Genomic DNA, 23,934 nt, shown 5'->3' with positions numbered 1-23,934 from the left:
CCCCATTGTCCTGCATGTGCCATGTAATGGCACTCAGGATGATCTGTTCCATCACCTTGCCTGGCACCGAGGTCAGGCTGACAGGCCTATAGTTCCCTGGATCATCCTTCCGGCCCTTCTTGTAGATGGGCGTTACGTTTGCTGATTTCCAGTCAGCTGGAACTTCTCCAGTTAACCAGGACTGCTGGTAGATAATAGAGAGTGGTTTGGCAAGTTCATTTGCCAGTTCCTTCATTACTCTAGGGTGAATCCCCTCCGGGCCCATAGCCTTGTGGGTGTCCAACTGGCACAGCAGGTCACTAACCGTCTCCTCCTGGATTACGGGAGGTTCACACAGCCCCCTGTCCCTAACTTCAGGCTGTGGGGGCCGAGTCTCCTGAGGACAACCGGTCTTGACATTAAAGACCGAGGCAAAGAAGGCATTGAGCACCTCTGCCTTTTCCTCGTCCCCTGACACTACACTACCCTCCTCATTCAGCAAGTGGTGGAGGCTCTCCTTGACCCTCCTTTTGCTGTTGATGTATTTGTAAAAGCTTTTTTTGTTGTCTTTGACTGTAGCAGCCAAATCAAGCTCTAATTGAGCTTTGGCCCTTCTAATCTTCTCCCTACACGACCTGGCCACGTCCCTATAGACCTCCCAAGTTACCCGACCCTTCTTCCAGACCAAGTAGGCTCTCTTTTTTTCCTTAAGATCTAGTCTAAGTTCCCTGTTTAACCAGGCTGGTCTTTTTCCCCGACGGCTTTCCTTCCTACAGACTGGGACAGCCTGCTCCTGAATATTTAACAATTCCCTTTTGAAGCATGTCCAGCCTTCCTGGACTCCTTTGCCCTCCAGGACCGATTCCCAAGGGACTCGGTCCACCAGCCTCTTAAACAGGCTAAAGTCTGCCCGCCGGAAATCTAAGGCAGGAGTTCTGCTCTTGCCCCTCCTTACTTCCCCCACTATCGAAAACATTAACATTTCATGGTCGCTACTCCCAAGACGGCCACCGACCCTCACATCTCCCGCTAGTCCTTCTCTGTTCACAAACAACAGGTCAAGCAGGGCCCCTCCTCTAGTGGGCTCATTTACCACTTGCATGAGGAAGTTGTCTTCCACACATTCTAGGAACCTCCTAGATTGCTTCCTCTCTGCCATGTTGTATTTCCAGCAGACATCCGGCAAGTTGAAGTCGCCCACGAGTACAAGGGCCGGCGACCGGGCGGCTTCTGACAGCCGCTTGTAAAACGCCTCGTCCTCCTGCTCATCCTGGTTGGGTGGTCTATAACAGACTCCCACCGTAATGTCCGCCCTGCCGACCTTCCCCCTGATCTTCACCCATAAACATTCAACCTTGTCATCCTCACCATCTTCCTCAATTTCAACACAGTCCAAGCACTCCCTAACATACAGCGCTACCCCACCGCCTCTCCTGCTTTGCCTGTCCCTCTTAAAGAGCTTATAGCCATCCATAGCAGCACTCCAGTCATGAGAGTCATCCCACCATGTTTCTGTGATGGCAACCACATCATAACCTTCCTGCTGTACAGTGGCCTCTAGCTCTTCCTGTTTGTTGCCCAAATGAGAGGCAGCAGACACAAGTTGCAGCAGAGGAACTTGTCACCAAAATCTTGTAGCTGGCCCATGCCTGCTGAGGAGACAGGCTGGGACACAGCGCATAGAATCACAACACTAATTCTTTTATTCACGTGCATGTGGTACCCCAATCAAACTGGAGTGCTCCAGGTGTGGTTTTACACATGGTTCTTATACCTTTCAGGCATTTTAATACAACGTGACTGGATCAATTGCTGCTTAACACACACATGATGGGTTTGCAAAGCAACTGTAACTCCATGGTCTCATCATCCATCTGTTTCTTTCTTGATCTAGATGTCCCCGGGGGCCACCGCCGGGCTCTGCCTCCCGCCTGGGCAAAACACGAGCTGCTGCCCCAGCAGGAATTTTTTTAAGGCCAGTTTTTAATTTGTGGAAGGCATGTTGTTGGCAGCAGGAGGAAGCTGAGGCATGGAGGGGAAGGGAGGTTTTCTGTGTAGCAGGAAAACCAGCGGTCCCCCAGGAGAGTTTTGTTCAAGTACAAATTACTCTACCAAGTGTTAAATAACTTACAGGTGAGTCAGGTCTTGAAGGCCACGAAATGCATTTCTTGAAATTGTTTCAATTTTGTTTCCTTCAATGAATCTAGGTAAAACAAAAAAGTCTTTTGAAAGACTTTAATTAAACATTATTGTTAGCATCACCAGTTCTTTAAGCTATGGTCTCCAAATTCAGCAGGTTGCTGGGCAGCCCCTTCAGACTTAAAGGCAGGGAAGTCTCAGTGGAGCTGCTCACGTTCCCTTGTCCCCTTTCCTCGGGTGGACCGCAAGGAACGATGCGGGCACCGGGCAGCACAAGGGACGGCACGTGACACAAACATCCAGCAGAACAAAATGAACAAAGCAAAAAACATCGTTCCTCTGTTGGTTACTCCTCTTGGGATGTGTTGTGTGAGGCAAGAGACCTGCGTAGAACAGGCTTCCAAGATGGACTTTAGAAGCTGAAGTCCTACCTTCCTCTCACAAATCACCTGCGTTTTAAAACCACGGGGCAGCGCAGCGGTGCTGCACGCAGCGGGGCAGCACACCGAGGAGAGAGCCTAGGACGCAGCGCGCCGAATCACACTAATTCTGCTCGCGTGCATCAGTTCCATTCTAGTCTATAACTTATATAACTATCAATTCTATAATATATAATATAATATATCTAAACGTCCCTGGGGGCCACCGTCGGGCTTCGCCTCGTCGGGAGGCAGAGCCCGGCGGCTGCCCCCGCCTCGCACCGCCCCTGGCACCGCCCGCCCGCCGGGAGCCCCCCTCGCCCGCCCCCGCAGCATCGGGGCGGCGCCGCGCTGATGTCAGGGCGGGGGTAGGCGGTGTGGAGCGGCCGGCGGGCAGCGGCATGGCGGTGCCGCGGGGGCTGTGGGCTCTCTGCACCGCGACCACCGCCATCGCGCTGCTCCTGCCCGCGCCCGCCGCCCTGAGGAAGCCCCCGCGGTGCGGGCCGCCCTGCAGCTGCTGGCGGGAGTCGGCGCTGTGCGTGGGGGCGGCGGGAGCGCCCCGCAGCCTGCCCACCGGCCTGGGCTCCCTGTGAGTGCGGGGGGCCACGCCGCGCCGGGAGGAGGAGGAGGAAGGAGGGGGGATGATGTGGGGCAGTCGCGCTTGGTGGGTGACTTCTCTTTTTTGCAGGAGCCTGGTGAACGGGACCTTCTCCGAAGTGAAGGACAGGATGTTTTCCCACCTGCCCTCCCTGCAGCTGCTGTAAGTAATGGCACTAAAAAAGCCAGCGGCCGATTAGCACTTTTGCCCGCTCCTCCTGAGTACAGTCACGGGTGCCCTTGTGGGGAGGCAGGTAACGGGTGATCCCCAGCTTGTGCGGCCCCGCTGACAGAGCTGCGGTTTCATAACAGAGGGATGCATTTTTGCACTCACAAACCACTTCATAAAACATGTACTTAATTACCAAAGGAGGACAAAATGTTTTCTGATCCCCTAACTTCCTCTCTTAAAAATTTCAGCTTTAATGAGTTCAGGGCAGAGTTTTCCCCCTGGAGCCATGTGGTGGTTCCCACTCACGCTCGCTTTCTGCCCGTGAGTGTCGTGTTGGCTTTGGGATGTTGCGGGCGCGATGGGGGGCCAGCGGAGGCTGCCGGGACACTGGTGGTGTCTGCAGCATGGCTCTGTGCTACAGCATCCGACTTGGAGGGCGGCCCCTCGGATGCCTTCCGACCTGGTGGACCTTCAGGCGGGATGGTCCTCTGTCCCGGGGGACAGTGGTCCAGCTCCCGGCACTCTGCAGCCCTCCCTCCTTCCTGACCTCGTGCAAATCGCTTGGCTGTGCCCATGTTGCGGTCAGCTGTGTGCCTGCAGCTCTGGTAGTTTACCCAAACTTGCTTTTATTTAGCTGTCCTGGGAGGCAGTAGCAGGGAAGGCACAGAGATATGGGGAGCCTGGGTACTTGTGTCTCCCGTAGCCTGCAGAGAAGCCGTGCCGCTGCCTGTGCCCTGGCTAGCCCAGTGCACCCTGCCTGTAACGCCCAATACCAAGCGGACTCTCCATGCTCCCCCGCTGTAAGGACCGAGTTAACCCCAAAGCAAAGACATGCTGCAAAGAAAAATCCATCAAAAAGAAGTGAGGCACACCAGAAACCCAGGCTAAGTGCTTGCCACAGACGTAGGTGTTAAAACTGGTCTTAGCAAGAGACAGTCCCTAAAAGCGTTTGGTAATGTGGTGGCCAGCCTCCTCTCCTCAGGCACCCCCACCTCATTCTCAAAGGCCTGTCTTGCTGTTTGGGAGGAGCAGCACCCCATGGAAAACACTGGGGAGAAGTGGGCAAAGCAAGGGCTGGAGGCTTTCACCTTCTTTAGCCTAAGTTCCAAACTCACGTTTTTGTGGGATTTGGGGGCTGGCACAGAGCCCTGGGCAGAGGGCAGGGGGACTTTGCCCACAAGTGAGTGGGGGCAAACAGCAGACCTGTGCCGGCTGGGAAGGAAAGGCATGAATCCAAGGGTAGGTTGAAAGAAACCATGGGTGGAAAATTAGAGATGGAGGGGAATCTGGCTTGTTTTGGATAGTGGTACTGGGAAGAGGGAGGAAGAGCAGATGAAGGTTATCCCTTTTCCTTAGCTGTAGTAGATTTCCAGGAGGAGATGTTGGGGTGTGTGGGGTGGTGGGGCAGAGGTCAGTTGTTGAGAAAGTCAGAAGTTGCCCATGTCACTTTATATGGTAGAGCAGACATGGGAGCGAGAGGGGTTTGTCACCACCACCACCACCTTGGGCCCTGACAGATTTTGTTGGTTAGTATAATTTATGACTTTTCCCTTCAAACGTGAGAAAAAAGAATGATTAAATGACCAAAGAGATAGATACATGCATAACTGAGCACTTGGGTACATCAGGACTATGTCTTCTGTGGCAGTAGCCATGGTAAAATAGTAACGCAAGGATTTATTTTTGATGGCGGTCTGCATCTTTGTCAGAATTATTTGGGATAATTTAAGAAGCGTTTGTCCAGTATTAGCATAATAACTGAGGATCACAGGGAAAGTTTGCGTTTCATGTTCATTAGTCTTCTAAATTAATTTTAGTAAAATGCATAAAACCATACAAAAAGAGGATTAATAAGTTACTCTAATAAAGCGATTAGTGCAGACATATTCTCTGGTAGTGGAAACTTCTGAGATTTTCCAAAGATTATTTCTTTTGAGTAGCGTTTGATTTTTAGACCAAATGAGAAGTTTTGCTATTTTCTTAAAAGGAGATTGCTCTCTGTGCCCTTGAACATCAACATTGGAGATTGTCCGCTGTTGTGCTTTGATACAGCAAAGAAGGAACTTTGCTGGCAAAGCCTTTCCGTAGCATCCTTCTCCCTGACCACCCTGTCCTGGCTCAGGTGACAGCCGCTCCGGTGCAGCTCTAACATGTTTTGTCCCTGAAGTTCACGCGGGAGGGCGGGCAGTGCCTGGAGCAGGCAGCACCGCCACTCTTCCTCGCTGCCTGCGGACACAGGGATTTGCTTTGCAAGGATAGCAGGACTTTCTGTCTCAGGTGGTTTGGGCACGTCTGTGTTTCCAGCTGGCGAATCGGCCGTGTGAACCATGTGCTGTCCTCCCACGCCGCGGGCTGTAGCCCATTTGCAGGTCAGGCTTGGAGCATCCCCCTGGGAGCGCAGAGTGAGCAAGCGCTAACCCACTGCGACTGCATAAATGAGAGCTGGTGCTGGTGCTTGGGAGCTCAGGAGTGGTGCTGACACAGTCTCTTGAAAATTGTCGGTGTGGCTGGAGGGGTGGTGGGCAACTGGGGTCTGCACTCAGCAGACCTGCCCTCTAAAGATGGCATGTCCTGCTCAGGGGACCAGAGAGTAAAGGGCTGGGTTGCATTTAACCAAGGTGAATGGCACAGTGAGCATTTTTCCTGGGGAGCAGTGGACATTAACTAGCATCACATTATGCCTTTGATTTTTTTTTATTTTTTTTTTTTTTTATAGCCCATTCCTCAGTATTTTATGTGTGCTGCATTGGTGGGGCAATATGGGCTGGAGTCAGTAAGATTAGTTTGGTCATGGGCAATAAACACAATGGGCATAATCCAGTGTGACAAGTTTTAATGTGCTTTCCTAATGCCTGCTCTCCATTTTCAGCTTGCTGAACTCCAACTCCTTCACTGTTATACGAGATGATGCCTTTGCTGGTCTCTTCCATCTAGAATACCTGTAAGTTTGGTATTTTATGTCTTCCCCTGTCCTTCATAAATCAAGATGTTTTGATAAGTTGGCAAGACTCCTGCTGTGGAGTCTTAGTCTTTACTGTGATTCCCAGGAGCAGGGGAGATGAAGGATTTATATTCCACTCCTGTGCAAATGTTCTTTACGGTGGCTCACCATTTTTCAGAGGTTGCAGTGGATTTTTAAAATACGCCGTGAATGCAGTGTGGCTCTGTGCAATTACAGTGCCCCAAAAAGGCATTGCTCAGCAAGAGCTTGTCCTGCTTTCTGGAACAGTGCCATCACTAGCGAGGGGCTTTGAACCTCAGGAAAGAGGTGGGGAAGCCTCTCCTGGCCTGCCAGCAGCCTGAAGAGGAGGTGCAGAGTATCTGTGTACTGACCAGAACAACCCTGATTACCAGGCTGGTTCTCTTACTTTCTTCTCCAGCTTCGCCTTTTTTCTGATAGCCCATTTAATGCCTGTGGCATTTATCTTTAGATTATAAATAATTATAAATATATTAATATATAAATATATATTTCATATAATATAAATTATTGTAATTATTTACATTATCATTTAAATTTTTTTAACTTTCCTTTTCTTTACTTAGTTCACTTAGTTGATTTTTACATTACCTTCATTTCACAATCTTTTTTTTTTTAGGTCACCCTTTTTTTCTTTTAAAAAAAGTATTAGCCCTGGTACCAGGTTGTCCTCACTTCATACTCCAAAGGACTGCCATTTCTCTGTGTTACCGGACATGAGCTGGTATGTTTGAAACTCTGAATATGACCTGAAAAAAATTCCTCTTTCCACCCACCATCCCGTGTTGAAAGGTAGCTGTGGAAAATATTTCTGTCCTTTTTCTAAAGGACGACCAATGCTCATAAAACTGACTCTTGCTAAAGTCTTGCAGGCAAATAGGTATTAAGGTGGGGTATATTCAGGATTAATAGTCTGATACGTGCGGAGCAGCCAACAGTGGAATTTGCAGACCAAGAAATAGAGGATAACGGTAAATGGTATATGCTAAAATCCATGATTCAGCTACATCTGGATTTTTCAGAGACAGCGAGTTATCTAATCATTCTCTTTTCCATGTGCCTACAGGAAAAAAGGTAATTTGCAATATATTTATAAAAAGGAAGAAAAACATTTTAATGTTGTTTCATTAATGACTTGCTTTCAAGTGCCGATGGGCTTGTCCCAGCAGCATATGCAGTCATACCGGTTGTGTTGGTGACTGCAGTCAGACCCCTGTCTGAAAGGAAAAACTCCTGCCCCTCCTCAGCTGGTCAAAGGGGAAATCTTTGACCCTGGTTGCCAGCTGCAAGCCAGGGAACAGGATGAAGGCTGGTAAAGCCTTACAGTTTCAGTTTCCTTTAGCAGCTGCTGAGCAAGTGGTCTCAGTTAATGGTTGTGGTCTCCCTCCCTGCCAAGTCCACAGAGCTCTTCCTCTTCCCAGCAAATCACACCTCCATCTTTTGGGAACCGGGTGCAAGTGGCCTTTCTCTTTTTTTTTTTTTTTTCGGCCATGCAACCAGTAACACCATTACAGCCTCGATAACTCATGTCTCTCAGTTACCAGTGATCAGACCTTACAGAGAATAAGAAAACCTCACTGACAAACAAGAATGGCAAGTTTCTTCGTGTACAAAGCAAAGTCTCTGGATGAAGAGCAGCCGGGGAGCACCCACAGCAGATACCTATACATATCTCCAGCTGTGTCCTGCTGCTCTTGCAGCACTGATAATGGCATTCAATGAACCCTTAAACTAACTGGCTCCATGTACACAGTCTGGATAAGACAGGTCTGATAAAGATGGGAGCTTTGCTGGAGAACAGAGTGGTGTTCCCAGGGTAGCATCCCTTTGAGGGCAGGTTTGGTGACTTAGGAATCTGGCAAATTACTGAGTCCCAGCCCAACTTTGCATTGCCTTGCTGCAGTGCGTGAGGTGAAGCCGTATTTGTTTGCACGGATCGGTGAGCTGGCACTATGCAGGGATGCCAGGTGCCGGTGAGGGTGTTGGGAGGCAGTTTGACTCTCTGCTCTGCGGATTGAATTCGTGTCCCTAGGCAGCCTTGTAACAGCTGACCCTCTTCTGACAGCTTCCGTGTAGACACAACGCTTTCTCATCCGCACCCTTTGCGTGCAGTCAGGGTCCTGGTCACTTTGTGAAGGACTTTGGCTACGTCTAAACTGCAGAACCCAGAGCACTTGTCATCTCCTGCATCCCCATCTTGACTCCCTCAAGAAGAGACCTTGGCTCATAGCATTTTTCCTCTATTTCCCTGGAAGGCAAAGAAAGATGTGTAGGAGGAAGAGAGACACTTTTATCTCATAAAACCTTTTACAAAGTCAGCATGCAGTTTTCATCCAGGTACAGCTGTACCATGCAATATCTTGATGGCCACCTGGCTGCGATCACTTTGCAGGGCTGATAGTGTATTTAGAGATGCATCCTCAAGTGCTTGGGGGTCAGGATGCTCAAATATTAACTCTTTCTTTAAATGCTGATGTGCAGTCAGGAGGAGCAGCATGCTCCTGGAATTGATACGTGCCTGTTGTTATTCTCCCAGCGCATGGGGCCGTGACTGATGTGCAGCCAGGCACCCCGCAGAGGTGGTGTCCCGGCTGGAGTAGAGCTGAACTGCGGCCGCAAGGAGAAAAACAAGGCAGCAGTCTTGCCATGCATGCAGACTTAGGATGTCTGCAGTTCACATCACGGCTCTGTGGGTGCGAAGGTGGCCCTGTGTGTGCAGCCATGGGAGCTCCCCATCAGAGCATCCATCGGCAGCCTGGGCAGCCCTGGCACCGCTGCGCTGCCCCGTGGTTTTAAAACGCAGGTGATTTGTGAGAGGAAGGTAGGACTTCAGCTTCTAAAGTCCATCTTGGAAGCCTGTTCTACGCAGGTCTCTTGCCTCACACAACACATCCCAAGAGGAGTAACCAACAGAGGAACGATGTTTTTTGCTTTGTTCATTTTGTTCTGCTGGATGTTTGTGTCACGTGCCGTCCCTTATGCTGCCCGGTGCCCGCATCGTTCCTTGCGGTCCACCCGAGGAAAGGGGACAAGGGAATGTGAGCAGCTCCACTGAGACTTCCCTGCCTTTAAGTCTGAAGGGGCTGCCCAGCAACCTGCTGAATTTGGAGACCATAGCTTAAAGAACTGGTGATGCTAACAATAATGTTTAATTAAAGTCTTTCAAAAGACTTTTTTGTTTTACCTAGATTCATTGAAGGAAACAAAATTGAAACAATTTCAAGAAATGCATTTCGTGGCCTTCGAGACCTGACTCACCTGTAAGTTATTTAACACTTGGTAGAGTAATTTGTACTTGAACAAAACTCTCCTGGGGGACCGCTGGTTTTCCTGCTACACAGAAAACCTCCCTTCCCCTCCATGCCTCAGCTTCCTCCTGCTGCCAACAACATGCCTTCCACAAATTAAAAACTGGCCTTAAAAAAATTCCTGCTGGGGCAGCAGCTCGTGCTGGGGTGCGGCTGTTACCCGTGGATGCTGCACAGGTACCATTGTCAGCACAACGTACTCATGATCAACACTCCTGTTTCTTTTCAGCATGCTCAGTGATTGCTCTGTGTGTTACATTTGCACCTGGGGAATAAAAAAGCTTTATATATTTTACTTTTACGTGAGCTTCAAGCAATCACCGTTCTTGAATGAGAATAATTAATAAGTGCCTGTTCCTTGTAACTATAAACAATGCTAGACAGTACCAGATAATTAACAGCCTGTAAGTGAGCTCAGACTTAGTAAGAGTCAGCCAGACAAGAGACAGCAACGATACTAAGCTCTAACTTTCTTTTCTAGTTCTTTGGCCAATAACCGTCTCAAAGCTCTGCCAAGGGATGTCTTCAGTGATTTAGTTTCTTTAATTGAACTGTAAGTAATGAGAATCTTTCTATTCTCTGCCTGATTCTGTTACTCTGAGTTTCACGTTCTGGGTTTGTGTGGCGCTGTATGTGACAGTCTGCACAGAAAAGAAATGTGTGTTTTCTTGTTCTAGCTTTTCTCATTTTAAAATAATTTACTTGGTAGATTCCTCTAAAATAACTGCTCTTTCTCAAATCACTGTTGTGTCTCGTGATGCTGTACATAGCTTGCATTATTATACTTCTTTCTGATGTTTCATGTAAATTGTTTTTTAGGGAAAGGGAGACAATGAATTTTAAAACTACAATTTCTCTGAACGTTTTTTCCTGTTATTGTTGCGCATATTCCCTGAGATTATTTTAGTAAAAGCCGTTAATTTACAAAAGAAAAAGCTTTTTTCTTGTTGTTGTGCAGTTGTAGCACATTGCTGACTTACTGTCATTGTTTTCTTGTATAACTGAGCTGCTAGTCAGCTTCTCCTATTTTTGGCCTGACTCTCCCAAACAGCAAAGTGTAATTGTAAGCCACAGGAATTGCCAAGGGATCGAAGAACAGGTACAGCGTTGAAATTGCACATACATCAGTAGGGGGAGGTTAAATTGACTCCACATCAGCAGCGACTCTCAAAATAAAAGCCTTACATCTGTATTTGAATGTAACACAGAAATGGGACCAGCAAGGCCACTCTGTCACCCAGCAGTACAGGAGTAGTTTAGCGAAGGAATGAGATATATGTGTCAGCGGTAGATGGTGGGAAGAAGGCTTGCAGCAGACTACCAGACTGTCAGGATTTATTACCTTATAGTCCTAATCCTATGAAAACTTATGAGTGACTTTACACGTGAATCAGTGCTCTATTACTACAACTATATGTGAGCATATTTCCTAGATTGAAACAGTTTTTCCAAGGACAACACTCAGTGAAGGAGAGTCCACAGCAAGAGTCCAAATAAAGAAACTTAAGAAATTTCCCTGTTCTTAGTTCAAAACCAATTCAAGGCTACTCAGATATTTTTAAATTCAGCATGTCAAGGTGATAACAGTTCTGTAGTATTCATATTGCTATCAACCTTTTCAAATATGTTTATTTCTGTGTGTTTTTTTAGAGATTTAAGGGGAAATAAATTTGAGTGTGACTGCAAAGCCAAGTGGTTGTTTTTGTGGTTAAAGATGACAAATTCCACTGTTTCTGATGTCCTGTGTATTGGTCCAGCAGAATATCAGGATAAGAAGTTAAATGATGTGACAAGTTTTGATTATGAATGCACCACTACAGGTATTCAGAATGTATCTTTCTAAGCACACTGCAAATGGTTGAATATCAGAAGTTTAGACTATACCCTTTTGCTTCTGTGAGCATGACCTGGGGGGAGGAAAGGGTTACATACAAAGCACTTCTGAGTACTAGAACAAGCATAAAATGGGAAAATTACATTTCGAAGCCAAAGTAAGTACGGAGTTTTTATTTGAATTAAGTGATAATGGGAGAAGAGCTCTGACTATTCATATTTGAAAAGACTTGATTATGACTCACTTTGTGACTTAATTTTCATCACAGAATGCTTTCTATTATCTGGAATAAGGCCATATAGTTATGGCAGATGAGCTTCCCAAAATCTCTGTATTTCACAGAAAGCAATGAAAAAGTTCAAAAATGTGGCTATATCTGTTATCTTTATTCAATAGGCCACGATTTAATAGCATCAATTGTGGCAGCAATACTGCTGGCAGTTCTGCATGGAACTCCATTAAGTTGGAGAGAAATGTCCAATAATGTTCTGACTACTGTCTTGTTTAGGATCTTAATTTTTATTTTAGGTAATGTAAAGCATGCTGAAGGAAGTGAAGAGAAACTTGCATGTGGTTATGCTTATATTTTATGACCGAACAGCCGCAGTTACCTATCTTTAAATGTAGTCACATCATAAAGCTGAGAATATCATCTGAGAGTATTGTTTTTCATCTTCCATGTATACGATGTCAGCACTTTGCCTTTTTTCTGTACAGTAATATCGGAGGCGTTCAAGTTCTCATCTGTCATCAAGTCAGTCATTGTTATTAAAAGCCAGTGGAAAAGTTGATTACTAGTAATGTAAAATAAAGTTTCAGAACAAGGTATGAAAGGTAATCTAAGGGCAATATGTAAAGGAAAAGAGAATGAACTCAGAATTCAAAAGTATGTCAGAAGAGCAGCAGAGGTAAAGCGTGATAATCTGCTACATAAAAGGATGTCAAAAACAGGAGAGCAATGTAGCTTAGAACGGTACCAAAATTACGTTCCTGTGTCTGCAAATCCACGGAGATGCAAAAGTGCAAAGTAAAAGCAGGCTTCATTTCATCTCAATCTGATTTAAGCAATTGCACAGCACTAACAGTGTGCAAGAAGCCTTATCTGCCTAGTCCTCAGACCTATGCCCTCTTGCCCTCTGTCATCTCTCTGTATCTAGAAAGCTAACTATAAAGTTGCTACTAAGGCAAAATTCACCCTTAATGTTAGTCCCTTTGTCTGCCGTAAAGCAAAATTACACCAAGCATAAATCTAATTTCACATGCTGTAGAGTTTGCTGGGGAGCTAAGGCGTTATGTGGCGCAAGCATTGCCCAGCTGAATATTTGTTCAAATGCCATCAGAGAAGTGCTCTTGCAACATATAGCTGTAATGAACTCTTCATACAGTAAAGGACGTTTTCAAACCAGTCATTCTGTGGCTGTTGCGAGGGAAGGCTGTGTGCCTGACTGCCCTGGCCTGGGGGTAGTGAAGGTGGAAGGTGCAGAAGATGTGGAGGTCTGGTGTCCTTACAAAGTGTCCAAGAGGGACAGACTATATGCAGAAATGACCCATAAAAGACAAACCAGAGATATGTAGAGTAGAAATGCAAATCTTCAGGAATGTGTCACCCTTGAGACAGCATCACGTGCCCTGCACTGAACTGCGAGCTGCCTTGCTGGAGCTGTAACCCTCTGGTGGCCTTGGAGGTCTGGGGTGTCAGGCCACAGCTGCTTTTTCTTTCTCTGCCATTGCCTCCCCTAGATCCCAAGGGAGCATGAATATACCCATATTCATTCCTCGAGGACTCATTAGTCATAGGCTCAGGCTTGTACCATAGTCTGAAGTAAAGCAACATACACTGTAGGTGTATTCTCCTTTCCCACTCGGTGATGGGCAGTGCTCTGCAAACCTCCTTCATTCTTGTTAGTCTTTAGTATTGTATTTCCCTCCTTTGCCAGGTGTGATCAGACTTTCCACCATTTCTGGTCTCTGGTACTCCATGTTGAGCATGATTGGATGTAGGATGTGGTAACAAAGCAGTTTGCTTGGTAAAATGTGCATCTCGGTGGCTCTGTCAGTTCATTGCATTGGCTGAACTGCTACAATGGTAACAGGAGGAGAGATGGAAAGAGGTGCTGCCAAATGAAAACAAAATAGCCAAAGAACAAAATGGTCCTTTTGCTTCTTCACAGACAAAGCGATTCACAGTGTTGGTGATCTGCACTTTTAACTCTTTTTGTGATAGCATCTCTCTTTTCCATTTCTCACAGCTTGCATCATGGAAGCAGGTTAAGCCATTTCACTTCATTTCTTCTCTTTCTCCCGCAACAGTGTGCCAGGGGGCTGTGTTGTGGCTATAAGCACGGCAGGGGAATGTGTAACTTACTTTCAGGAGACTGGGAAATGGGCCTTGTGCTCTCACAGTCACTGGAAACAGGCTGTGTGCGTGCCTGGGACCTGCTTTGCCCAGACCTGCAGGCAGGGATCATCTCACCAAGCTTTAGAAGCTTGATTTCCCCTTTCTTTACCTCTAACTGGGACTGTCTCCTGGAGGTGGTCCTCTCTTTCCCCGCTGTCTGGAAGGAGGGTAGTTTGCAAATTAAGAGTTACCTGCTCCGTACTCGCTCCTGTGCTGGAGATCACCTGTGCTGCCATGGTGGGAGATGGGGAGGGATGGCTAACGCTCCCAGGTAGCACCCTCAGGTCCCAGGTAGCTTCACCTGGAGTAGAAGTCTCCGCCACTGGAAGGGAGGGATGTGAGGAGAAGGGGACCGAGTTGCAGGATGCAGTTTAGGAGCTGCTGCCCAAACAGATCATTGCTGCCCTTTCTCTTTAGTGTCCTCCAGTGTTCCCCGCGCGTTCCCCCTCTGCTCTGCCAGCATTGGCACTCCTCTGTGCTGGGATCAGCCAGCGCAGGGGCTGCTGGAAGGGAAATCAGCCCAACAACAGAAGTGTTGGTTCCCTCATCCATGATGGCTCATGCCAGTTTAACAGCTGGGGGAGAAGAGGTGGAGCGGGCGGCTGGGGAACGGGGGGACCAGCCCAGCCCTCAGCTGGCAGCAAGCAGTGTTAAAACCAGCACGTGTTTGGAGACAGGGAGAGTAAAACTGTGTGTGCATGGGGGGAGCGGGAGAGAGTGACAGCCCGTGCAGCCAGCGGCACAGGGAGGACGCGAGGGCCGCAGCCTCTTCCCTCTCCTGTGCAGGCTGATCCAGCTTGAAAGAGAAAAATTTTGAGACCCCCCCCGCTCCCAACCCTGTATTTGCTGTATGAGCTCTTTCTAGCATTAAAAAGCAAGGCATGTGGACCTGCCTGTGAAGCTAAATTGAGCCCCCAAGACCTAAAGTTTTGGTAAGCCTGATGTGGCAACATCTCCTCTCTGTAACTCTATTCCCCATTAGGGTCTGGTATTTCCAAGTGGTGCTAAAAACAACGTTTATTGCTTTTTACTGATGACGACTGATTTTGTTACCCATTTTTACTCATCCAGTGACACAAAGAGCCCAATGACAGGTACAAGTAAAAATAGCTGTGTTAACACTGAATCATTTCTGAATGAGCAGTGGGCTTCAACACACAGACTGTTTGTTTTAATTCACAGATTCCCTCAAAGTGTTTCACAACTGTTCAGATTTCAAGACCTGTCTTTTTCAGCATTAGTTTGCTTGTTTTTTTCTCAAGATTTAAAAAATATTTCAATTCTCTGTGACTGTATGTGCTATTGTTCCATCCTTAGCTACCTTTCAAGATTTATCACTTACTTTTACTTTCTGCATATTTCAGTGTCAGTTTTCTCCAGTCCTTTTATTTTCCCAGTGAGAATGAAGATAACTTTCTTGTTTTCCTACCAGCATTTATGAATCAAGCCCAAACTCTATTTATAATAGTCCCTCAAAGAATGAAGACTGTCATTTCTTCCACAGCTGTAGAATCAGCTCTGTTTGTTTAATGGTAGTCATCTATCTTTATTCTCCAGAAGTGTAATTCCTCAAGGGCAAGGCTTTCAAGCATGCAGAGACAAAGAGTTCTTAATTCAAAAACAATTATTTCATAATGTACCAAAAGAGGGACTTGAGTGAGGACTTAATTACTGTTTCACCAAAATCCCTGGATGCTCAGGCCCTTCCAACGCAGGAGTGCATGGTGAAGGCATATAGCAAATGGAGCTTGAAACAGAGTGGTGCATGGTTCTGCAGAGAAACGCCATTGTAGCAGAAAATGCATTTCCTTTTCTATATATCTATGTCCATACATCACTTCAGTGCAGGCCTTCTGCCACGTTCTAGACCCAAGTGCTGGCTTTTCTTTGTCAGCTCTGCTATACCAGTTTCTTTTTCTGATAATAATGACCTTGCCCAGCTGTCAGGCCAAAGATCAAATTCAGACCCAGATTGGCTCTGTGCTGACTGCTGACTCAGCCCAGGGTGAATTTTAGAATTAAATCTACAAAGGCACTTAGATTTTGAGAAAAAATCTTGAGTTTTGGAGTTACACTCCTAGTCTTTACAGGTTGCTTCAACTCCTCAGACATAGTGTCTAGAATAAGTTTTCCACTGGATGGTAATTTGCAGGTTGGTTGTATTTTATGCCTAAACTACTTTACAATGCCCCATAAAACGTTATGTTAACTGAGTTTTTGATTACACCATTTTGTCTATGGTCTAGCCGAAATGGGGTTAACCCCAGGCAAACTTCAGATATCATTTCACTTTCTGCCTGGTTTAGCATCACACAAATTGCTAGTGATTAAATTTGCATGACTTAAGAAGTTATTGAACTTCAGCTGGAAGTTGCTGTCTCTCAGCTTGAAAGTAATTCTAGTAAGGCCATTTCACTTGACGGGAAAGCAACTTCCAGCTGTGGGGAAAGAGACTTCTCTCTTGATATCCTGATTTCATTGATACCAGCCAGCCTCGCTGGAAAATCTGATTTCTGCCACTATTTACCTATTTGATCTCCTTGGTAACTGTATTTCCAGAGGACAGTTTATGATGCCTCAAGAAGGAAATGCTTTCCCCTGTTGCTGTATGCCTAACAGGAGCACTGACACTTCCACGCTAGTCTTATACAAAATCCAGAGTATTTCATTCATTTTTCAGTGTAAATCATTATAATCAGCAACCACTTTGTGTTTCTAGCAAGGATGTATCCTAACTGTTGTAAATGTCTGTTTTTAGATTTTGTTGTTCACCAGATTTTGCCCTACCAGTCAGTTTCAGTGGATACGTTCAACTCCAAGAATGATGTATTCGTAGCCATCGCACAGCCCAGCATGGAGAACTGCATGGTGCTGGAGTGGGATCACATTGAAATGAATTTCAGGAATTATGACAATATCACAGGTATATGAGCACTGGGATTCCAGTCGTTGGTGAACTGTTGGCGTTTCACAAGGATGAAATTTGTAGATGTCACCAGTTGATGGTTTTTGTCCTGAATCTCCGTTGAATTTGGCAGATCAAAGTGTGTAATGTTTGGACATGAGTGACTTCATGGAGTAGTGCATCTTGTTAATATGTGCACATTTAACCTCACTGTAGCACGCAAACTAGGCTTTTTTTGTCTGATCTTGTAAATTGTTCTGAAGGCACAAACGCTTGCTGTGAACGTCAGGCTGTGGCCCAGCTTAGCACTCACTGCCTGAATCACACTGCAAGTTAAAGTACAAGTCGAAGGAACCCTCACTCCTGCCAAAGTGCCTGCAAAATAGAATATAAAAATGCTCTACTGCGTGTAGAAGGAAATAGGTCTGAAGGATGCTTCTAAGGTGGGCTGGCCAGGAATCCGTGTTTCACAGCTGAAGATGACATACATAGAAATATTTAAACTGTGGTTGTTAACTAAAGAGATGTGCTGTAAAGCTTTCACGTTTACTTTCCATTTACAAACATGCTGAATTAGCATCCTGGCCTGATTACTCATCAAACAAAAAGCCCATGTGGATGCCAGGTGATTTTCTAATGCTAACAACCGTTCTGTCCCTAACTGACACTCATGGTGCTCAGTCACACCATGACAGCAGGGACACAGAGTCTTTAGAGCTGTTACACACTGCCCGATTTCCCAGCTACTTCAAGCTACTGGTTCTGAAGACTCAGGAGCTAAATTTATCCATGGAGCATCCTTCCCTCCTGTTCCTTGTTACGTGTGATAGATTGTTTTTTACCTTGCATTTTGGGAAACAAAGAGTATGCTGTGTCCTCATCTGGTGTTGAAGTCTACAAAGACAGCAAGCACTTACCTTCTCAGATCAGCAGCGTGTGTCACTAACAAAAGTTGACAAGATGCTACCCCTCTGTCAGGAAATTTTGGAAATGAAAAATTTTGCTTTTTAGGTTTCATTGTGTTTTGGTAGATTAGGGGGAAATACGGACCAGTGGATGTAAATTGAGAAGTTGATGGCCCAAAGAGAGCTAGCAGAACTCTGGAAATGCTCTGGAAATTAAGTTGAGAGTTTGGGTCATTTCCAAAGACAGCTGTCTTCCGGACGTATTTCACCTTCCTGTGAATGATTAGGAATCTGTGAATGATTAGGAGACGCTTCTGCTGGGGACTTGTGTCCTAGCTCCACACCCAGTGTATGTGCCCAGATTCGTTTCTTGAACCACCATCTTGTGTTACTGGAAGGCCTGAGCTTGAGCCTGGACTCTGAAATCTAAGTGAGCAAGAAACTCTTGCCAGGGGACACAGGCATATAAAGAGCCTCTTGTGGAGCCTAAAGAGTGTTTTGTAGAGCTCAGGAGGCAGCTGTGTGCTCCATGGGGAGTTTCATTACTAACTGTATGCTTGGCATTCGGAGATCTGAATTTAGCCCTTTACAACATGGGCTTATAGAGCTGAGCTAGTTGTCAAGATTGCCTTTACAGTCAACATGCAAAGAGTAAGCGTTGCTGTCCTCTGCAAAAGGAGATGTCTACAGGCCAGGTGAAATCTCTTCTAGAGTGCTTTTTGACTAAGTTAGACCAGAAAGAGCCTGGATGATCAGCTTGAGCATTCATCTCTACACTGCAGATACCTTATGGTACTTGAGATGAATTCCACCCCTCCTACACTGGAAGGGTGGTAGGTCATCACAGGCCAGCTATGAAACACTTATGGGTAAGGGACCAGCAGAGGTGCCAGGGCGAGTCTTCTGTAGTGACTGTGACCAAGCATGCATAGGGGAATCTATGCAGTTACAGATCTACTTAAACCGTGTGCTTCAGAGAGGAATTCCTCTATTCCTCCAACAAAACCTTTCATAAATAGTCCAGTTACTTTTTTAATGTGGTTCTTGTATAGTGACTTGACATTCTCAAAACCATAACCTGATCTGCTCTAATCTGGCAACTGCAATATTCCTAAATGTTTCTAGTTTAATGTAATCTCAAGAATACTTAACAGAAACAAGAGAGTTAGATTTATCTTTTTCATCCTGCTGTCAGGTCATATGTCCACAAGGTGCATCAATATTTCTATTTACAGTAGCAAAAAGCTGACTCTGGCCCACTTGGAGCAAGAAAAATAGACCATATTCTTCTAGTTAAGCTGGAAAGAGAGACATTCCAAGAATAAGAGAATTTCAGATTCCTGCTGAGTAATGAGATAAAAACTCTTGTTATTTTGGAATAATAAAATTTGGCTTAAATAATTGTTTTGGATATTAGGGGGCATGTGTTTGAACTAACAGAGAAAGAAGTATCCTGGATAAAAAGGAATTAGCATTTTAGGGTGCATCATACTTGCACACCTTGAGGGGTGTGACATTTCCAACATTTGATGTCATCTTTCCAGTTACTGGGGAGAAAAAAGCATGAAAAGAAGCTCTGATGGCGCATAGCAGAAGACAAAACTATGAGATGGTGCAGCTTGAAAAAATGGGAGGGGTGATTTGGTAATCTCTCTGTGGTTTAAAGGGTGCTTTGTACTGTGCTAATATATGTGCTTTATTTTTTTTTTCCCCTTGGGCAATAGGTCAGTCCATAGTGGGATGTAAAGCCATTCTTGTTGGTGACCAAGTCTTTGTGGTGGTGGCACAGCTTTTTGGTGGCTCACACATTTACAAGTATGACGAAAGCTGGACGAAGTTTGTCAAATTCCAGGATATCGAAGTATCTCGCATTTCCAAGCCAAATGACATAGAGCTTTTTGAGATAGACAGTGAAATGTTTTTTGTCATAGCAGATAGCTCTAAAGCAGGTTTGTCAACAGTGTACAAGTGGAATAACAAAGGATTTTACTCATACCAGTCCCTTCACGAGTGGTTCAGGGACACCGATGCCGAGTTCCTCGATATAGATGGGAAATCACATTTAATCCTCTCCAGCCGCTCACAGGTTCCCATTATACTCCAGTGGAACAAAGTTTCCAAAAAGTTTGTCCCACACAGTGAGATCCCCAACATGGAAGATGTTTTGGCTGTGAAGAGTTTCAGGATGCAAGATAACCTGTACATCACACTCACGAGATTCATTGGTGACTCCAGAGTTATGAAATGGAATAGCAAACAGTTTGTGGAGATACAGGCTCTTCCATCCCGAGGAGCCATGACACTGCAGCCTTTCTCCTTCAAGAACAATTACTACCTAGCCTTGGGAAGTGACTATACCTTCTCCCAGATTTACCAGTGGGATGGTGAAAAGAAGATCTTCAGGTTATTTAAAGAAATCTATGTGCAAGCACCACGGTCTTTCACAGCTGTGTCAACAGATCGAAGAGATTTTTTCTTTGCCTCTAGTTTTAAAGGAAACACTCAAATATTTGAACATATCATCATTGACTTGAGTTTATGAAAAGCTGCTGGAGTGAAATTCATGTAGAATGACATTTATACACAAACTAAACAAAGAGACCTTTCCAAAAGCAGGGTGCACCTATGGAGTATGATGACATTTTCTGAACTTTTCACACTTGCATATTAATCAGGGATTGCATTTACTTGGTTACTGCATGACATGTCCGTTTTATCCTTTTTCAAAGACACTTTGCAATCTGCAGTCATTCACAGGAGAGTGCAGTGCATTAGCATTAATGTTGACATCTAAGAGAATGATCTAAATTTTACCCAGAAAACTACCTTGAACTGAACATCTCATAAAGAAAGTGAAGAGTAAGCCATACAAAGCATAGAAATTACCTTGACTCTTAAACTAACTTATTAGTAATGATTTTAAGATTAGAGCCAGTTCCTCATGGTTGCTGATGAATTGTAAAAATGAACAGTAACGTTCCAGAATAACTTTATTTTGGTTTCTTGAGGTCTCTCTTTAAAACCTGTCTTTGTGGTTTATAGTAAGACTGAACCATTATTTTAATTCATTGTAGATTAAAGGGAAAGTCAAAATCTGTTGCCATTTTTCTTCCATTAATCACTATTGCAGCAACAAATTGTGCATAACAAATAGCCCACCCCACAGTAACTGTGTGGCAAGGAAAAGAAGGGTATGTCACTTCTAGACTGTGAGATCTTAACAAGTTAACATAGACAGATAATAACAGAGGTCTGCTTGGTGCCATGAACAAATTGACTACAAATTCTGTCCACCTTCTGTTTTAATAGGTATTCCAGAAAACCACCCCGTTTTGCCATAATTCACCATTCCTGATGATTCCGGTAGATTCTGGGGTGTTTTAACAAGTCAGTCTGTAGTGATCTCTCATACTAGAAGGCACAGCTTAAGTTTAGCCTGAAACACACACCTATATTCATGTTCTCTGTGCTGTAGCTCGTCTGTACACAATGAGACGATTTATTCTCCAGTGTTCTCCCTTCAGCACAGCTCACAAGCAATAAATTCAGGTTGTGGTCATCACAAGCTGTATGTGGGGAATCCTCCTTCTGGCTGAGGTCTAAATATGACTTTGGTATCACCGAGTCTTTTGAAACCAAGGCAGATGGAGCTGTTTCAGGCTAGAGCTAACCCTGGCTCCAAGAAGAAGGGCTTCCTCTTGGTAGCTCCAGGCTTTTGCCAGGTTGCCAAGCCATTGGAGATTAAAAAGGAGGATGTGAACAGACCATGCTGCATTAGTGTATTGAGTGGCTACAGACTAAGGCATTCAGTCATCCTAAATAGGGCAGTCCTGGCACGCAGAGCCTCTGTCAGGATAACAGCTAGGGACTGTTTTCCTGGAAAGGCTCTCCACTGTCCTTACCAATAAAGCTGTGTATCAGAGCCCTTGTTTGTTCACTTACACACTGTGTTTCTTTAAGTTTTCATACCACTTAGCATATTAGGTTGTTTTATCATGTCTTGCTGCTGCATGGCTGCCTTGGATAATAGGGAGGCTTTGTGTAAAGCAGGCAGAGCGAAGGAAACTGTCCTTTATTCCTTCATACTCAGGGCTATCTCACCATCTCTGTGCTGAGTGAGCTTCACGTTTTTGCCCTGGACACGTGAAACATGGTCTGTTGTCACAGACAGAGATGTTCTCACAGGCTTTCCAACATCCAAGATGTGAACAGTGCTGCAGAAGAGGATTATGCACAAGGACTCCCGTGAGGAGTCATAACCTAGCAGTGACGTGGAATATCACAGCCTTCCCCAACTTTTGTCTCACTGCTATGCAATAAAATTATTACTGTCAGAGACATAACTAATTTTATTCTGTTTTTAAATTATGTGTTATTTCTTTTCCTATAGAGGTGCTCATCCTGGTTCTATTTTTCATTACATTGGCAACTTAGCCCATCCAGACATCTGAAGTATTACACTCTGCCCTCCAAATCCCAAGGCGGTGTCAGTCCTGTTGGTTCAGTCAGACCAGTAGATGCAAACCAACCCTCTGCAGCAGGTTTTAGCAATACCTTTCCTAGGATTAAGCTAACAAATCTGACAAAATGAAGAGATGATTCATATGTCTGCCAGATAATGGAATTTCTTACCATGTTCCCAGTTTACTTTTTAAAGCGGGTATGGCTGGCAAGCGATGTTTCTTTAAACTGTGTTGTGGGAAGGCATTTTTTTATTGCTTTTCTGTCCGGTGTGCATGTTTAAATAGAGTCAGATATTCTGCCAAGGAGGGGCATTTCTCAGCACGCCAGCACTTTCTTTTAGGGCTCCCTGTAAGTACCGTTTACTCAGCAAGGGGCATCAGTCAAAGAGCAAAAAGCTCGTTTAGAGGAATTGGATCTTGGCATTTTTTACTTGAAGGGAAGGAAGAGGGTGGACGAAAAGAGCTTGTGTATCCAATACCAGGAGATTCTACTGTTTTGAGAGCCAAGGGGATTTTAAGACTTGGCTATCAAGTTGAATTAAATTTAAATGGCCTGTGCAGAGACAGGCTTAATAAAGAGGATAAAGTGATCCACAGGAGGCTAGCTCATTCACATGGGACCAGAAGAAGAAAGTGAGGGAAATGAATTCTGCGGGCAGGCTGCCGCTTCTGTTGAGCAGCCGTGTTGGTTGGCCAGAAAGCCCAGCTCAGCATCCCTCCCGGCTTCAGGAGGAGCCTGGAGTCGGAGGCTCGGGGAGGCTGGCTTGCCTCTGCTGCTGAGTTAGTGCACAGGAGGTCAAAGCAGCTAAGAGGGAGAGTGAAAAAGCAGCAGTTGATAAAGAAAGGGGTTATGGTACATTTCTCAGGATTAAACAGGCAATGTCTCAAAAAGACCCTTGTTCTGCTCTTCCTGCTCCCAAGGAAAAGCTGCAGGATACAGCCATAACAACTGAAATCACTAAGCATCGAAAATACTTTCTGCGTTTCAAAATGCAACAACAGTTTTGTCTCCATGACTTACATTCTGTAGTAGAAATTGTTTTGAGTAATAAATAAACTATGCATAGCCATAATTTACTGCAACTCTTACACCATCAGGACAGTGAGAAAGGATAACAGAACATGCCACCTCGTAATTTTTAATGTATTCTAAACTACATGCAACTATGTAAAGAACAGTAGTTTATATAAGCATAGATGTAATACAGAGTGCTAGCTACGGTGGGAGCATTTTAAGGCTGTATATACATTGAGCTTTTTTTAGTAAAGAGGAGCTGATGCAATCTGTGCTACTGACCCATGTATGGACTCTTTCAATGTAAGAATAAAACATAGTCAATGAGACTAATAGTGGTGTGTTGTGCGTGTTAAAATACCCACTGTGTGAAGATCCACGCTGCCAGAGAGATGGGCAAGGTGGGCAAACGGGTCCTTGTCCGTCTGTGATCGGGTTTGGCTTTTGAAAACGCGGAGGAAGCCGTGCTCAGCTTAGTTAAACTCGGTTTCCATGCGTGTGGAAGTTGGGACCTCCAAGGTTTTGCTGTTTCCTGGCTCTCCCCTTCACTCTTTCCTTACACCCCATCTAGTGTTAACAAGTATGTAATGCAGTTATTACTACGATTTTTGGTTCATATTAAACTCAGTTGTTTCCTTTCTTTCTTTCTTTCTTACCACAAAACCAAGAGATCTTCATTTTCAAAATAATTTTCAAAAAACACTTAAGATAGTTAAGTGGGTTGCTTACATGCAGAGCAGATAGGAACCAAGCCCTAAAATTAATCCCTAGACTTTCAGATCTTCGCTGTGGAGTCTCTTAAGATTTGTTAAATTTTACT

At 45.1% G+C, this 23,934-nt stretch overlaps 1 protein-coding gene across 1 annotated transcript; it reads left to right on the top strand.

Annotated features, from left to right (window-relative positions):
* The first annotated feature begins 2,898 nt into the window (after positions 1-2,898).
* Positions 2,899-23,443, top strand: LGI2 (leucine rich repeat LGI family member 2). Its single transcript, XM_068404190.1, has 8 exons — positions 2,899-3,126; positions 3,226-3,297; positions 6,176-6,247; positions 9,475-9,546; positions 10,076-10,147; positions 11,245-11,414; positions 16,585-16,749; positions 19,361-23,443. The coding sequence occupies exons 1-8, from the start codon at positions 2,939-2,941 to the stop codon at positions 20,176-20,178; spliced, it is 1,629 nt and encodes a 542-aa protein (XP_068260291.1). The 5' UTR covers positions 2,899-2,938; the 3' UTR covers positions 20,179-23,443.
* Positions 23,444-23,934: the final 491 nt, after the last annotated feature.

This window comes from Nyctibius grandis, chromosome 6, assembly GCF_013368605.1.
Source record: "Nyctibius grandis isolate bNycGra1 chromosome 6, bNycGra1.pri, whole genome shotgun sequence".
Classification (NCBI taxonomy): domain Eukaryota; kingdom Metazoa; phylum Chordata; class Aves; order Nyctibiiformes; family Nyctibiidae; genus Nyctibius; species Nyctibius grandis.
This window is presented reverse-complemented; position numbering and strand designations above follow the sequence as displayed.

Excerpts from the sequence above, each read along its gene's own strand:
- LGI2 (XM_068404190.1), top strand. The coding sequence starts at position 2,939 with ATGGCGGTGCCGCGGGGGCTGTGGGCTCTCTGCACCGCGACCACCGCC. Across the intron at positions 3,127-3,225 it reads CCCACCGGCCTGGGCTCCCT|GAGCCTGGTGAACGGGACCT; the intron begins GTGAGTGCGGGG and ends TCTTTTTTGCAG. Across the intron at positions 11,415-16,584 it reads TTATGAATGCACCACTACAG|ATTTTGTTGTTCACCAGATT; the intron begins GTATTCAGAATG and ends GTCTGTTTTTAG.